Below are 15970 nucleotides of genomic sequence, written 5' to 3' on the forward strand. Positions count from 1 at the left end.
CATGTTCTGAATCCTCATGTTTTTCCATGGGGAGGAGGGTAGAAGCAAAGTAAGAGGAAGAAGGCTGCAGTCCATGTTTTGTAGCTGGTTGCTAATAAAGCTTATGACAGCTTGCATTAGAGGCTGCCAGTGTAGCAGATTTGACAGGCCATTAAAGCTGTGTTAAATTACAACAAAATACTGTAGCTCTCCTTGCTTCACATTAACTACAGACACAATGGGGGTCACCTCTGCCAGGCACACTCCATTACTCTCTCTCTCTCTCTCTTTCTCTCTCTCTCATTCACACACAAACATCTAAATTACAACCAAGAAGCATAAATAGACATATTAGTCATTTGGGATGTGTTTATTTTTAACAGTAATACATGGTGGAATACGTAAATTAAGAGAGAACAAAAAAATCATCTAAAAACCCACTGTAGAATGTCATATTCATAAAGATAAAAATAATGTGTCAATTTACATTAAGAAACTGTTAGCTGAGGTAAAGTTAAAATAGGTCTAGAAATGTTATGTACTCAAACAGCAACGTTTCCCTTTTTATTCAATTTCTTAGCTCATCTTCTAGTTGTCAAATTTTGAAGTTAATCAACATCGTAGTCCAAAAGAGTTCTCAAGTGACATGGGGACTCTGGCCATAAAATAGGGAGTCATTGGCATCACAGTTGATGTAGTTGTAGCAGAGGATGCTGTGGTCCACACAGACGCTCGGACAGCAGCAGTTTGGCACCTGACCAACAGACAGACAGATGGGCAGAACATCACTGTATCTTTACGGCTATTCTTGGGGAATGGTATGGAGGAGCTACAGTGACTGAGACCGTGTCTGCTGCCTGAAACATAGAGGTGTAATACAGAAATATAGGTTTGTGGCACAGGAACACAGGGCGGTGGTATATAGGTTTTGAGTAAGATAAACAGCAGAAGCTAAATTGTGATGGGAATAACAATAATGTGTGATGGTAGGGACTTGAGAAGATGAATAAGGGCATGGCGCAATGTTGCAGCAGGAACCAGGATTAGTAAGTGAGGCTAAGACAAAGACCTACGACATCCATGCACAAGAACAGAACGATATCAGAGGGATTAAGAGCGCAACAAAACATTGTCAGAAAACAGGAAAAAAGAAAACATATGTTGGTATTGCTTGGGTTAACGTTAAGAGTTTGCATAACTGAAGCCTTCCTATTTTATGGCACAGAAGTCCGGTGGACAAAATGGTAGTTGTTATCATTATTTACAAAATGAGTTTGGCAAATCAACGATCAGATGCCTTAAAGCCATGTTGACTCTATAACTCCTATAGAGCTGACCCCAGCGGCTTGATTGACTTATAAAATAAAAATTCCATTTTTCAATTAGTTCTTTTTTTTAATTGGTATTGTACAAAAGCTATAGAGAATGAACAGTTCAATCACAGAATCTGTTTGACTTGCAACACTTCCCTCTCTCAGGGTCCATTCCTCAGTTTGTCTGGTCCTCTGGCCTTTGTACGAGTCTGTCTGCGAGGAGAGACATTTGGCAAATTACTGTGTGTTCGTGTGTGTGTGTGGGTCTGTGTGTGTGTGTGCATGTTAGAGAAGGTGAGGGATGACTATGTGTGTGTGTGTGTGTATGTAAGCTGATTGCTGTGTGCACTGTATGTGTATTGTTAGTGTGTGAGTAGCTCCCAGAGAGTCTGTTTCTGCATAGTGATCCAGCAGACACTCACAAGAATGGGGGGAAACGCCTGAAACCAACCAACCAATCAGAAGCAGTGATCCCAGTAACAGGCCATCCCTGATAGGCCCATTAGAGTCTAGCTCCTCCTGTGGGATCTCTGTGGTACAGATGCAGATTCTGTCCATTAAAACGATGACCATTCTAATCCCGATGAGCGTGCGTGTGTGGGTGTGTGTCGGAGACGGGGAGGCACTGCTTGATTCAGTCCCTCCTTGGCAGCACAGTCTCTGGCCAGACACAGGAGGCAGAGGGAGAAGTGTGAAAGCAAAGATGGAGAAAAGGAAGGAGGGAGGGAGAGAGGGGAGGAGCAGGTTATGTCTGTAAGGCTGGGTGTGAGTCGCCACAGGGAGAAGAGAGGAGAGGAGAAGACAGCGCAGTGGAGGGAGAACTGGATCCGTCTCAGTGATTGATATCCCTCCTGCCTGGAGTGAATGACCGAGAGGGCTCTCTCCTCTCAGGAGGAGAGAAGACTGCAGAGAGGAGGAGGAGGAGCACAGGTGGTAGAGGAGGACAGAGGGAGTGTGGAGGCTCCTCCTGGGAGGTTGTTAGCCAGAGGAGGAGAAGAAGAAGAAGGGCTTGGCCAGGCAGGGAGATGTACCAGACACACACAAGCACGCACGCACTCACTCACTCACTGACTCGCTCATTCACACGCACAAACACACACAGACACACACACACAAAGACGAGGGTTCTCCTCCTGTTCTCTCAGTGCTGGTCAGGTCTGTCTTCCTGTGTGTCTCTTTATTTCTTCCCTTTGTTGATCTGGGCGTAGAGAGGGTCCTTCCCCTGCTGTGCACAAGAAAGAAAAACATCAGCAATTTCAAACAGCTTTTATGCCTCTCCTTTAAAGCCTGACTAGATCTGGCCTCTGCCTTTCATCTAAATGTTACATAATTAAAAATGGAGGACCTGAGTTTCTGATTCATTCTCTCAACCGACTCAACTGTACAAACCATCAACCTGCAAGCCCTGACAAGTAAGATCCAGATCTGCAGAAGTGTGCCAGTTCCTGTTCCTAACATCACCACCAGGTGGCAGTAACCCACTGCACTGAAGGAGACCCGTCATTTCTCCTCTCAGCTCATTCAGAGCCCTCACAGAAAAATCCGGCCCTCACTCTTGAAACCTTTTTTGTGTGTGTTTGTGTATGTGTGAGTTATTGTTTCTGAGTGTGTCACTGTGCGCGCATATGCATATTCTCTCCCACTCCAGGCTCCCTCCAGGACCGGTATGAATCAGAGGTATAAACTTGCGTCTTGAAAGACCAGTTATGAGTCATCATGTCTGTGTTTCTCTCCCACTGAGCCAGAAGACAACAGTGGATGATGGAACACCCTGCAGTCAGAGCACCAAGCCTGCAGCAGTCACTCACAATGGGTCCGTTATTATCATACACATAATTACAGCCAGCCACTCAATCTGCCATGCAGACAAGTTGATTGGAGACTACTGACTGGCCTATTATGTTCTGGAGGACCTCTCTCACTCGTTGCAGAGAAGTGTGTTTAGAGTTTGGGGTCTACTAGTAGCTCCCACGCGAGGATACATTAGTACCTAATGTTCATATTATCTGATGAAACCTGGACTGGAGAATGTGAGTGGACTTGAGTGACAGAAATTTCTGCTAATATGATCGGAAAGGCGAGACAAGGCTCTCAAGGCTTAAAATGAATGACATTACCATATCACAGAAACCCTCATCTGCTGCTAATACTTAACTTATATGACTTGAAGTAAAAGCAAAAAACTTCATGATGATTATTCCAAGTTGTATGACACCACTTCCTTAATGTAGAGTCAAGAAGAACTGTTGAGGGTCTGCTGGAATATCTGCTAAGTTTCAGTTACATGCAAACTGTTACACTTAAACATACACACACTTCACACACATGCTGTTGCATGTGTTGCTACATTTAATCAGGAAAGATGTCCATTGGCTGTTTGGTGCGAAACAGACTGTAAAAGCAATCCAGTGTTGGAATTTGTACAATTATTACGTGAGATTTGATTGTATCTCTCATGAGATAGAGTGGTATCTTAAAGCAAAAAGATGACTCACAATCTTACTACAACCTCATAAACCCTGACCAGATCTGACCTATTGCATAATCTGCACTGGATAGAAAAGTGGGGTTAAGGTTGTGAGGAATGCTTTAGCTGAGGCTTTGGGCTCTGGGATACAGAGCTGTAACTGTAGGGCCAGTCAAGGCCAGACAGTCAACAGAAAGTATCTGCCAGCAGTCCTGAGAGAGGTGACAAAGAGGCTGAGACAAGCAGTGACAGCAAGCACACACTGCTCAGCCCCTGCACCAGAGCCATGGCCCGGCAGTGTCACCCTGCATCATCTAACCAGCACTGCCAACCGGGGCTGCTTCAGCTCCATCAACCCCGGCCAAGAGAGGGGAGGGGCTGGGTGGAGGTATGAGTGATGTGCTGGCGCAGCACCAGCCTGAAGGCCAAAATATCTGCCTTGGCTGGTACATGTGAGGACATTCATGTGTGTGTGTGTGTGTGTGTGTGTGTGTGTGTGTGTGTGTGTGTGTGAGTGGTAGGCCCTGGGCAGGGTTGAGCAATGAGAGATTGCTCAGTGAACCGTGGAAGCAGGCCATTTCACGGCTGAGACTCGGGAGCGTTCGCTGGACATGATGAGATCACCTCAGAAAAAACACTTACACTCCCACTAGCCCGAACACATGTCTGTCGGAGCCACACGGTGGGAGAGGGAGGACAGGACAGGCGGTCATGGCCAGCAGCAAACACACATATTTTTGGCTCCAATATGAGCACAGGTGGTCACAGTATCGATCACAGGTGTGCTTGTCTGGGGAATAAGTGGGTCTATTGCACAGGTGTGTGTGTGTGTCTGTTTGGGAAGATGTCTAAAGTCGATGTGATTGAGCAAGTAAACACCATATGGGAGCAGCGTCATTGGACCAGGACCAAAGCAGTCTACCTACTACAGAGGAAAAACTCAGAGCCTCTGGCCATAACACAGTCAGTCTCCAGCCAGATTCACCACTCCACAATCCGTCCTCCCACTTAAGGCCCGCATCCACCTGCTGCCCCGCAGCTTTCAGACCGTCTGAATATGAAGACGGTGGCCAACAGAGGAGTGAGGCTGCTCAGCCACCCCTCCTCTTCTCATGGAGTGGGGAAGGACTAGAAGGCTTGTTGGGTTTTAATTAATGCCAATTATGTCGGGGCAGTCATTAATCTTGGCACCCCAGTATTAGCTGATGAAAACAAAACCATTACATTTTCCCTGTGTGAGTGCCAGCAGCTATCATTAAGGAGCCACAGTTGGGAATTGTGTGGGTGAGGACATCGAGTAGGGAGGCAGGGATCAAAATGGCTCTCTTCTTCGGTGTGTGTGTGTGTGTGTGTGTGTCCCTCTCTCCCTGTGTAGGCAAACTGCATGTTGACATGTCTCCAAAAGAAATTTCCAGCATGTTGTGTGAAAGTTTTTAATGTAAAACTGTGGAATGATGTGCAAAAAGTGGGAAAACACACAACATCAGTTCTTAAATTTATTAGTAGCTGCTTGTTTTTATCAGTGTGATCCCCTTACAGTAATGTACATATTATATCTCAAAGCATACATAATGCATAAAATGACACCACACATCATGTTTATATTAAGCTAAACATCCAACATCAGCATATTGCGCACGACATCGGCGAATCCCAGAAGACGTCCTGTTCACTGGAGTGCACAGTTTTTGATTGGCTGTCACACACAACTAGCTTTTGTGGTAAGATGTGTGCTATTTAGGGAACTGGGCGTGTTGTAGGTACACGTCACAAAAAGAGGACACAATGAGGGCACAGAGCACTATGGTCAAAGTGATCATGCGTGATGAAGTTGTCACACTTTGTTCCAAAAACTCACACATGTGATGCCACTTCATAATAAATAGATACTTACAAAACTCCAGGTGATGTTACAACAAGAAATCACCAACAGACACCATGAAACAAGCAAATCCTCGTACATGCTCGATCACACACGCGACAAACCACGCAAACTCAGTCACATGTCGTCTTTTGAGCATGCAAGCGGAAGGACAGATGAAAATGAGAGCAGAGACGCCACAGAAAACTAGCAGGAGGAGGAAGAGGTGCAGCGCACAGAGTTCAGCCACATTGATGTAAGTGAGAGACAACAGTCAACAAGAAGAACAGATAAGGGCAGGGAGGTGAAGGAGGAGGAGTAAAGGGGGGAGGATAGGAAGTGATACCTACCCTGCCCTGCTGCTATCTAGCTCCCAGCCTCTGGACTGGCCTGGTCTGGGCTGGGCTCAGCTGTCTCACTGGGGCAGGGCGACCCAGAACCACATGCCTAAACACGGGAAGAAGGGGAGGAAGGAGGAGAAAAGGGTGGAGAGGAAAGGTTCACGGAGGAGTAAAGGAAGGAAAATAAGGGTAAGTGGAAAGTAGACAGAGAAGAATAAATCTGAAAGAAGGAATTGCAGGATTGGTAAAGACTACAAGAGCAGACATAAACAAGAAGCAAAGAGAGAAAAGGTGTCAGTACTCTGAAGGAAAAATAAGGACACGTGGTGAGCATCTCACACAGCCTGTCTCTTCTCAGAAACACATTTGCAAATACACACAAACATACACACACTCACATGCGAGAAACTCATTTACAGGGGTCTTATTATGAAAGCCTCTGTGGAGTTCGTCCTATTGATCTGCCACTTTTTTCCTGAAACACTTCCGCTTTTTACACCTTGCCCCGCCGAGAGTGGGAGGCTGTTTTTCTGCCTTTGCTCCATCTTTCCTGTCTTTCTCGTCTGTCTTTGTAACCTTTCCATTGCACTCGCTCACTCAGTGCCGCCACCAGTGCACATTTCTCGGGGTTGTGTAAGGCTTCTGTGTGTTATTCAGGCTTGGTGACATTTTCAGCACTGTGAAAGTCTTCTATTTTTTTCAATAATAGCTGGATTGGAGGCATAAAACTAATGTTTCACGCCTAGAGAGTGGGGAGCAAAGAGAAGAGGAGAAAGAAGCTTGAAAGAAACAGAAAGAGGAAGAGACAAAGAAAAGTACTAAAAGTCTGGGAAGGTCACTCATTCCTTGAGGACTTTTGTTAAAAGGCGACAGGAGTTTCGCCACCCTCCCTAAAAATCTCTCTTTATCTTCTTATCTTTCCTTTATTTCTGTCTCTTCTTCTCTCAGATTGAGGTGCTGCTGGTGAAATAAATATTAATTGCCCCTGGAAGAAGAATTAGGGCAGTATTCCTCCTCTATATCACTAGAGATGAGTCTGTCCATGTAGAAGTGGTGATGTATGGACGCTACCTTGCTGGTATTAATAACAGCTTAATGATGTCTCTGACAATTCCACCAGCTAATTTAATGCTGTGTTGACCACACACACACATATACACACACATATACACACACTGAACCACATACTTATGCAGGCACGCTGCTGCTCGTGTTCACACAGAAACACACGCGTAACGTGCTCATTCACTCATGCACTGATACAAACACACTCACACACTAAGGGACACAACAGCATCGGCCCCCTAATCAGCCAGAGTGATTACCTGGCCCGCCAACACCGCTACACAGGCTATTTATCAGCAGATCTCAGCACGCTGTGCAGGTTATAGCAGCATAAGGAGTGAGTTATTAAAAGCACACACACTTGACTTATTCTACAAACCTCTTATCCTATCCATACACACACACACAAACACACACACACACAACAACACACACACTTACAGCATCTTCCTCTCCACTGCGACTAGGGCTGCCCTCTGCTTCCCCAAACGAGTCGTCTGTGGGGGGATCTGTGGCGTCGGTGGGGGGGTCGCTGACATGGGAGGCGGAGGACTTGGAGGGAGAGCTCTTCCTGGGAGCTGGGGTGGGTGCTGCAGGGAAGGAAAAGCTGAGTCAGATGTGCAGACTGGACGGTTATATAAAAAAAGCAGCACAGACAGACATGAATACATCAAGTGCTTACGTGAGTTGGTGGATGGTGTTGTGGAGGTGACTGGTGTCAGATTCATTTGGGAAATGTCGAAGTCGTCACAGTCATCCGTGTCCTGGGCAGTGCCCACACGGCTGAAGTAAGTGCTGAATGCCTCTGAGGTTCCTGCTAAGTTGGGCTGTTCACCCTTCTTTGATGGCATGGCCGGAGGCTTTGCCAGCTGAAAATCCTGAAGGGAGAGAATGAAATCAAGATCACTGAATCAACATAATCTTGAAGTGAAATCTCGGTGTCAAGATGTTGACAAACCATGTTGAGCTTGTCTCGGTTTTACAGATTTTTGGACTGTAATGGGTGAGATTGCTGGCAGAATAAATTCCACAGAAGCTCAACAAATCCTCCCCTCCCCCATTCCCTTCACTGAGGACCAATGGTGCATATTGTTCCCCATCCCTTCCTGTCATCGCTGTTGTTCTCTAATTAAAATATATAATGTCCAAAAGAACAATAAAAGAAGGAATGCCAAGCCAAACACAGTTCTAGTCTGGTTGATATTGGATAATTTGCTGCTAATTTGCAATTTCTTCTGAGTAATGACTATGATTTCTAAAACAGATGAAATGAAAAATACTGTTGAGTTGTTAGTTGATCTCATAATTCTGGTCTTCGCCAAATTATCAATATATTAGCTGCCCACCTTGAACATCTCCTTGGCCATCTTCTTCCCCCGCTCCCCGTGTTGCGGACTCGACGACGCTGAAGGAGAGGGGGCTGAGGCGCTGGCTCCTGCACCTAAATGGCTCTCGCCGGCTGGAGTCACAGTCGTGACAGGGGCGAGAGTCTGGAACATGGCGGCGGGCAGGGTGCCCACAGGTTGGGCAGGGAGGTAGGCTGTAGGGGGGAAGGCTCCGGCTGCCATGGCTGCCCACTGCTGCTGGGTGGCAGGGAAGATGTTGGCCTGGCCCCAGATGAGAGGCTGGCCACCTGGCAGCACCTGGGCTACTGGACCTAGAGGAGACTGGACCCCAAAGGCCAGTGGTGTTTGGGCTGCAAACGCCTGCTGGGACCAGTGGCCAGGTGGTACTGCTCCCATCGTCACATAACCTTGTAGTGAATGTGAGAGATGAAACAATTAGAGGTTAGGTAACAAGAAATGCAGATGTTTTGTACAATTTTAATGAAAATATAACAAGGTAAGAAAGGAAGTCGGAAGAAGAGGAAGTGATTAGAATATCCACAGTGCATTTACTCACCACTGCTTTTCTACTACACGCAAACACACATAGATGATAACCTATGCATCACCAGAGAGTGCTGGCCTACTTCTGCCTGCAGCTAATGTGGTGTCTCTTAATGGTCATGGTGAACTATCATAATTACCTCCAGAATGAGGCAGAGTCATTATGAAAAGGCAGAGCTCAACACACACTCATTAAAATCACTCAAACTCATCAGTAGAAGCTTATTCTATTACACACTTGCTAGTTTTCGCTTTCTGGTCTCCAGTTGTTACCTACAGCAGAGAGAGCTGACATTTAACCTCAGCTGCCCTGCGACACTGACATATGCAGATATGATGAGAGAGAGAGAGAGAGCAAATGAGAGAGGAGGACAGGAAACGAACAGAGGTGAGAAGGGCGGCAAAGAAAGAGAATGGAAAAACTATGAAGTGTACACCAACACATAATTCACAGGAGCACTGTGCATACTGAGGATTCTTTGCAACACTCATCTCAGCATGTTTTATTACTTTCCCTTGACCGACACAGTTATCTCAGCCACAGGTAAATCAGTGGCATCTGAGGCAGCAAGCTAATGATGCATTTCATATTCAACACACAACCAACACCACCTTTTCTCCCCTTTCCCCTCCCCTCATCTACATTTCAATTCTATTCCATCCCTCTCTATTTATCTCTCACACAACCCCCTCTCTTCTCTTCTTCTCTCTCCTCTGCCTTCGGTCTCTGCATCTTCCGACTCTCCAGCTCCCTTTCATCTCTTTTCTTGACTCTCTCTCTCTGTCTCTCTCTCTCTCTCTCCTGTGTTATTTTCCCTTTTGCTTGTAGCAGTGGTGTATTTAAGCAGAAAATGAACAAGGTCCTACCTGAGGGCACAGACGCGGGATTGAAGGGAGCAAACAGTTCCGTGGGAGGCTGCAGGCCCTGCGACGGGTCGAGGGTGTTGGCTGGAGAGGCAGGGGTCTGCACAGGTTGCGATTGGAGGTCGGGAGAGAGACCGTAGAAATACTGTTAGGATTTTGTAAAGCTGTTAATCAAAAACAGTGTGTGTGTGTGACAGCTACTCACCGATGGAGAGGTGATGTCAGGAGGTGTGGACATGTCTCCAAAAATCTCTAATTGGTTGATATTCTGAGAATCACAGAAAGTACACACTTGCAGTCAGGCACAATGGCAACACTGTTAAACTAAATACATTATCTGAAGCGGTTTACATTCCAGTGCAACATGCATCACACACTGCATGCAACACGAAACTAGCTTGGTATGTTTGTGGAGCCTACCTGAGCACTGTGGCAGCAACACAGAGGAGGTAACAGAGAGGTGAGGAGAGATGGGATAATGAGATGAAATGATTGATTATGATGACATACCTACCAAGAGTTATCACAATCTTTGTCATCTGCTCCAGATAAAGATGCTGGTCTAAAAACAGTCTACCACACCCCCTGCATCATTACCGTACCGATGTCTTCTTCTGGACAACTCATTAATGTTCCCCTCTTGTAGAAGATGTGCGGTGCGCCTCAGAGGGAATAGCTATCAAAGACAGCAGCCTTTCTATTTGATCTGAATTTGTTCTGTATCGTTCTGTTTCCTTTCACAGTCTCCCCATGATCCCTCTCTTTAGTATCTCCCCCTTTTTTGCACATTAATAATATCTTTAGGCCAGTGGCAAGTGAAGGAAACTATTTTTAGTTGATAAAGGAATTTAAGCCTTGAATACATGGTCAGAGATTTGCATAAATCATGGATGTGGATAATTTCTTTAGAGATAATGAATGTTCTTAGAATATCTTCTCTCTCATACTGTAGGTCACACATAGACCACAAAGTTCTTTTTACATCTATCAGAAAATGGATCTGTGTGCATGGTGTTTTACAGTTATGGGTCTGTATGGGTATTTTACGTATTTTACAGAGAGAGGAGAGGGATAGGAGGCTGTAATATGGACTATTGTTGCTCCAGAGTCTAGTGTAGAAGATAAAGATCACTCACCGAGATGATAAGCTAGATATCCAAGATACGCAAAATGGTGCAGTTACTATCCACAAGGACTGATAACGTGGTGTCCATGGGATTAAATTCACAAATCTAATTGAAAGAAACGCTCTTCTTGACCTAAAATACAATAAATTCTCACAGTGCTTACTGAAAGTTGCAGCACAGCACGCTCTGTGTCAATAACACAGAGGCTTTGCTGGTGTTCAAACGGTACAGGAAGTTGGACATTTATAGACTTTCTGTCCACTTTGTGTTCAGTCACTTGACACAATACACTTTACGCGTGTGGTGGTGGTGGTGGGGTGGTGGGGTCAGGGTTGCTGTGATTATCAGAGTGTTATGAATTCTTTATTAATGCAGTGTGAGCGGCTTGACTTGGCGCATGAGTCTGCAGGCCAGACGACCGTTGCTGTGTGCTAACCCCTCCCCTCTCGACCCCCACCAGTTCTCTGACAGTCACCCTGACCTTTATGTCCACTCCGCCCTTCTAGGACCTCCACTTGGAGCTATTGGAGTGTTTTTCTCTCGACTATACCGCCCCACCTCTCTCTTTAACACACGTACACATGCAGGTGTGAACGCACGGCTACACATACGGTACTCAACTCTATTCCTGCCTCAACCTGGTTACTATGGCAACAGCGAGGTCGCATGTTTTATTCATAAATGACAGGGGTCAAGAGTTGGGGTGACTTACGACTACAGAGGAACAAAAGTAGTGCAGTACAGACGAGACCAGGAGACATGAGATCATCTGAGGATAAGCCTAAAGATGCAGTATGTAAGGGTTCTTTTGAGTTGCCCCCACCCCCACCCCCAGCTTACAACAAGAGTACTGTGCTTTGCTCTATGTATGTATGTATGTATGTATAACGCCTTACCTGAGTCACCATATCCAGGCCTAAGTCTATCAGATTTGCCTCTGCCACAGTTTTTTCTTGTTGGTGGGGTTGATCATGATAATGATGATGGTGGGAGGTGTTTTGATGTCCGTTCTGCAATCACAACCCCAGTGTTAGATGGTAAGTGGGATGAAAATGTTCTCACACACAAACATATTAGTTGTTTTTCCATACACTCAGAGAGCAGGTGAGACAGATGGGAGTGAGGTGAAATGAGGCTTATTTAAGAGGGGAATGTGATGGTCTGCTGGTGTTTGAGTCACAATATACGCTCATGTATAAACACACACACACACAGACACACACACACACACACACAAAGAGCAAGGTTGTTCTTTCAAGTCTTAGAGACCAAGTGAAGATTTAAAGAGGTTTAAAGATCATCTCTACCTTTAGTCTAAACTACAGCACTGAGCTGGGGTTTAAACCCCCTTTGTGTTCCTGTAAAGCCTGCTCCCCTGTGTCAGGAACCACAGCCTGAGACAAACCGACAGGCAGGCAGACACAGACAGAGGAGCTGGATTAACTAACATGCTGTGATGTATGTGAGAGCACAATGAGGGGGTATGTTACATTATAGGAAGAAACCAGATAGCTTACTCTCTGTCTTCACTAGCTAGATCTACATCAAGTTAATGTTTGTGAATTACATTTGCGAAAAGAACATTTTAAATTACAGGAAATGGCTAATGATAATTATTTAAGTCTGTTTATTATTACTAATAAAACTCATGAAAAAAACAAAACAAAACATGACTTCATCCTACTAACTGGTGTTGTCTGTGTGGCCAAAAACTGACATAGTTTATGCCTTCCTTCTTCTGAAATGCACAAAAAACACATAGAAAATTCATACCAATATGTTTGCATGTATTTTGCACCCAACCTGACAAAACTGTCCAAACAACCTACAACAATCGTTCAGCTATAGCAGAATGATGACAGGCTCTGACAGACCTTTCTCCTGCGCTGGCGCTAAACCATAATGTGCAGACTGGAGTTGGTGCACTACAATATCACTGAGTGTATTCTTTTCTTTGGATGAAAGTGTGAGGTATGGCCACCATTAGCTGATAATGAAGAACAATAACAGCTTGCCCAATACTAATCAGTTCTTGAAATATTCTCCATTTTTCTACTGCGTGTTTCCTCTGAAAGTCTGGTGTCATAATGATTTATTTCCACCCATCTGATGGTAACACACCTCATCTAAAATTTAGTTTTTAGAACAATACATTTTAAAAACTGTTGAGTGAAATTTGCCTCTCTTTCTCTGTCCATCTCTTTCTCTCTTACCCTCTCAACTATACCTCTGTGCCCATTATATGCTCTCGCCATCTCTTTGCCTAGCCCTTTATCTTTATCAGTACAGCCGCCACCTATCAATTAGCCATCTCCAGGGAAACAGTAATTACCTGTGCACATGTGTTCTGCATACAATTAACGCAGCCCCTTTAATTAACGCCACCTTGCTGATCCCCTGCCGTGTGACTGATCACACTGGCACACGCCGACAACACTGCTGAACTGTAACACGCAAACACAGACACACTGTAACACAAACTCACAACTCTGAGCAAAATACAACCAGATTACGGTCACGTTTCTGTCTTTCACTTATTTGCTCAGTCAGTCAGTTGCTTTCTCTTTCTCTCTAACACACATACACTCATACCAAAATCAAACAATCACAATCCAGGAAGCTAGGGCCATCATATCATATATCATTTCATACTAATCCAGGGTTTGAGGAGACTTGATGTGTTTGGCTTGTTGGTAATATGCTGACCTCTACATGTGGACTCTGAGGTAGCCAGGCGTCTGTTGATTCAACACTCTCAGTTCTTAAAGGGTCAAGGGCTCAGTAGATTGAAATGGCCTTATGTGTGTGCGTGTCTGTGTGTGTGTGTGTGTGTTTTATTGATTTGTCATCGTTTAAGAAGGTGACAGAGTAAATAACAGAAGAGATTGCTTTAGACAGGAGGTCGCGTTTCTGCCAGTGGTATCATTTCATCTGTCGTGTAGTGTATACACACAGAGACCGCAATGATCTCGTCTAATGCCGCTGTCCACTATCAATCCTCTCCTGCCAATGAAATAAACAGTAAATCCACTCTAAATAACAATGGTTAGAAGACTTATGCTGCCACTGGTCACTCCCCAATCAGTGATGTAAGAACATGTGCTATTGCTGCATTCATACCATGTTGGCAGATTGGGAAGAAGTAGAAAACATACACAGTGTTCAAGCATTATTTCAAGATTGTTAAACCAAATGTAATACCTGTGGTCACTCCACATAAACAATAATGCTGCCTAAATTTATGTAGTTCACATATATGTATACTAGGACCAGTATCATTGTCTAGGCTATATAGCTCCAACAACATTGGATTTTATTTATATTCTACTGCCATCAACGGTGGCTTTGCTCTGTAGTTCTTTCTACTAAATGTGCGAATTTGTAGCTATCATAAATTCTCAGTTTCTCCTTGAGGCTGCTCACATTTACAATACGCAGCATTTTGACTGCTGATGGAAAAGACCTGCTGTGACATCACTGACTGAAGTGAACATGCTTGAAAGATTCAACCCATGGAGAGCAGCACAGCGGCAGTTTTCAGCCCTCTTCAAGTCTGCATTTATCTTACAATTAAATAAAAATTATCCTCAAATTACAATACAAGCTGTCTGCCAAAAAAGAATTTCTTACATTTCTGTAATCCATTTATACTTCTATGATCCAGGGTTTATTTTACTCCCTCTGACTGACTGGGAAGCAGAAAAGACTTGAATTCTTCAAATTTAAACCAGAATGGACGACTAGTCCAATTGGTTGCACAACAAGAGAGAAATATTGTATTTGTTCACGTTCAGACACCTGCCAACACAGAGGCAATCCAAATAGCAGCATGTGTTGTGGGCTGGGTGAGGACAGAACAGAAATACTGTGGTGCCTGTAAGCTTCTTACCAAAGCTGGGGATAATAAGCAGCCAGAAAACTGTGAGACTGATTCCCAGCCTACCAAAATTCATAGAGCGGGATTCTGACTGCCAGTAGTGACGTGGAGGAGTCCAGTTTAGAGGTTTAAGGATGAAAGACCCGCTGCAGCGGAGTACACACAGAGATGGTAGGCTTTGACTGGACTGAGGGAATACTGGACTACAGGATAGCAACATGGGATGAAGTGTGGAAATCCATTATGCACACACATGCACATAAACTCTTACAACCTGACACCAACACACACAGACACACGACAGCAGCCTGGTTATTGTGACTGTGGAGATTTTAGCAGATTAAATCAGGCAGCAATATAACTAGCACCTTTATAGGCAGATAAAGAGCAGCTGAGTTATAGTGCAGCCTGCCGGTGGTCAAGGTCATCTTTCATTATAACCACTAGCAGCGGGAGCCAATAACTAAAGCTTAAAGATATACCACACACACAAGTATTGTACATTCACACGCAAATTGTGATATAGATTTTCAATGTAACTTATATGCATGAACAGGTTGAAAAACGTCCTGATAGATAAATTCAAAAATATGAGGTCATGCACATATAGCACATATATAGTCAGGCTTATATTTTACATCCATTAAAAGAAAGATATGACAGTGACAAAACGTGTATTCCACGCAATAAGGGATCAGGTCATGCAGGTTTATACTGGATTCACCACTGGCAAACCATAGCCAGGCATGCTTTGTTGAGCAAACTGACATGACACAAGCATTCTCTCTCTCTCTCTCTCACACACACACACACACACACACACACACACACACACACACAGTATCCAAGTCAATCATAAGGAGCAGGCACCACGGAGCACAAGGCGCAAGGCACCAGCCACCACAGCTACAGCACAAGCAGAAGAGTAGCACAGCACACTGCACAAGGCACTGGGTCCCAGCAAACCTCTCAGGGAAAAAACCACAGACACACTGGATGACTGTGTGGGAGATATGTTACAAGGAAATAGCATCACTGCAAAAATTAGAGCTTCACGAGGCTCTAAAAGGAGACGCCATCAAAGGAAAGGCTTTACACTGAGGAGAATCAAGTAATGGTGGGACATCTGAGAGGTTTGTCTGAGAAGGGGAGGCAGGCTTGAAGGGTAGTGGGACACCGGCAAACAC

General features: G+C 44.8%; 1 protein-coding gene across 17 annotated transcripts in view; it reads right to left on the minus strand.

Moving 5' to 3' along the window:
* Positions 1-330: 330 nt before the first annotated feature.
* The window catches only part of dab1a (DAB adaptor protein 1a), a 240938-nt gene continuing 225298 nt past the window's right edge, over positions 331-15970 (minus strand). For 14 of the 17 annotated variants that reach the window (XM_042417214.1, XM_042417213.1, XM_042417216.1 and 11 more), the window contains 7 exons: positions 11803-11916; positions 9985-10047; positions 9783-9879; positions 8373-8779; positions 7709-7904; positions 7468-7616; positions 331-2517 (listed from right to left, as the gene is read on the minus strand). In XM_042417214.1, coding sequence (XP_042273148.1) covers positions 2470-2517; positions 7468-7616; positions 7709-7904; positions 8373-8779; positions 9783-9879; positions 9985-10047; positions 11803-11916 — 1074 coding nt within the window. In that variant the 3' untranslated portion in view covers positions 331-2469. Of the gene's footprint in view, positions 2518-5970; positions 6068-7467; positions 7617-7708; positions 7905-8372; positions 8780-9782; positions 9880-9984; positions 10048-11802; positions 11917-15970 lie in introns of all 17 variants that reach the window. The other 3 variants (XM_042417225.1, XM_042417220.1, XM_042417224.1) reach the window with 3 other exon arrangements.

Source organism: Thunnus maccoyii, chromosome 7 (assembly GCF_910596095.1).
Source record: "Thunnus maccoyii chromosome 7, fThuMac1.1, whole genome shotgun sequence".
Lineage (NCBI taxonomy): Eukaryota > Metazoa > Chordata > Actinopteri > Scombriformes > Scombridae > Thunnus > Thunnus maccoyii.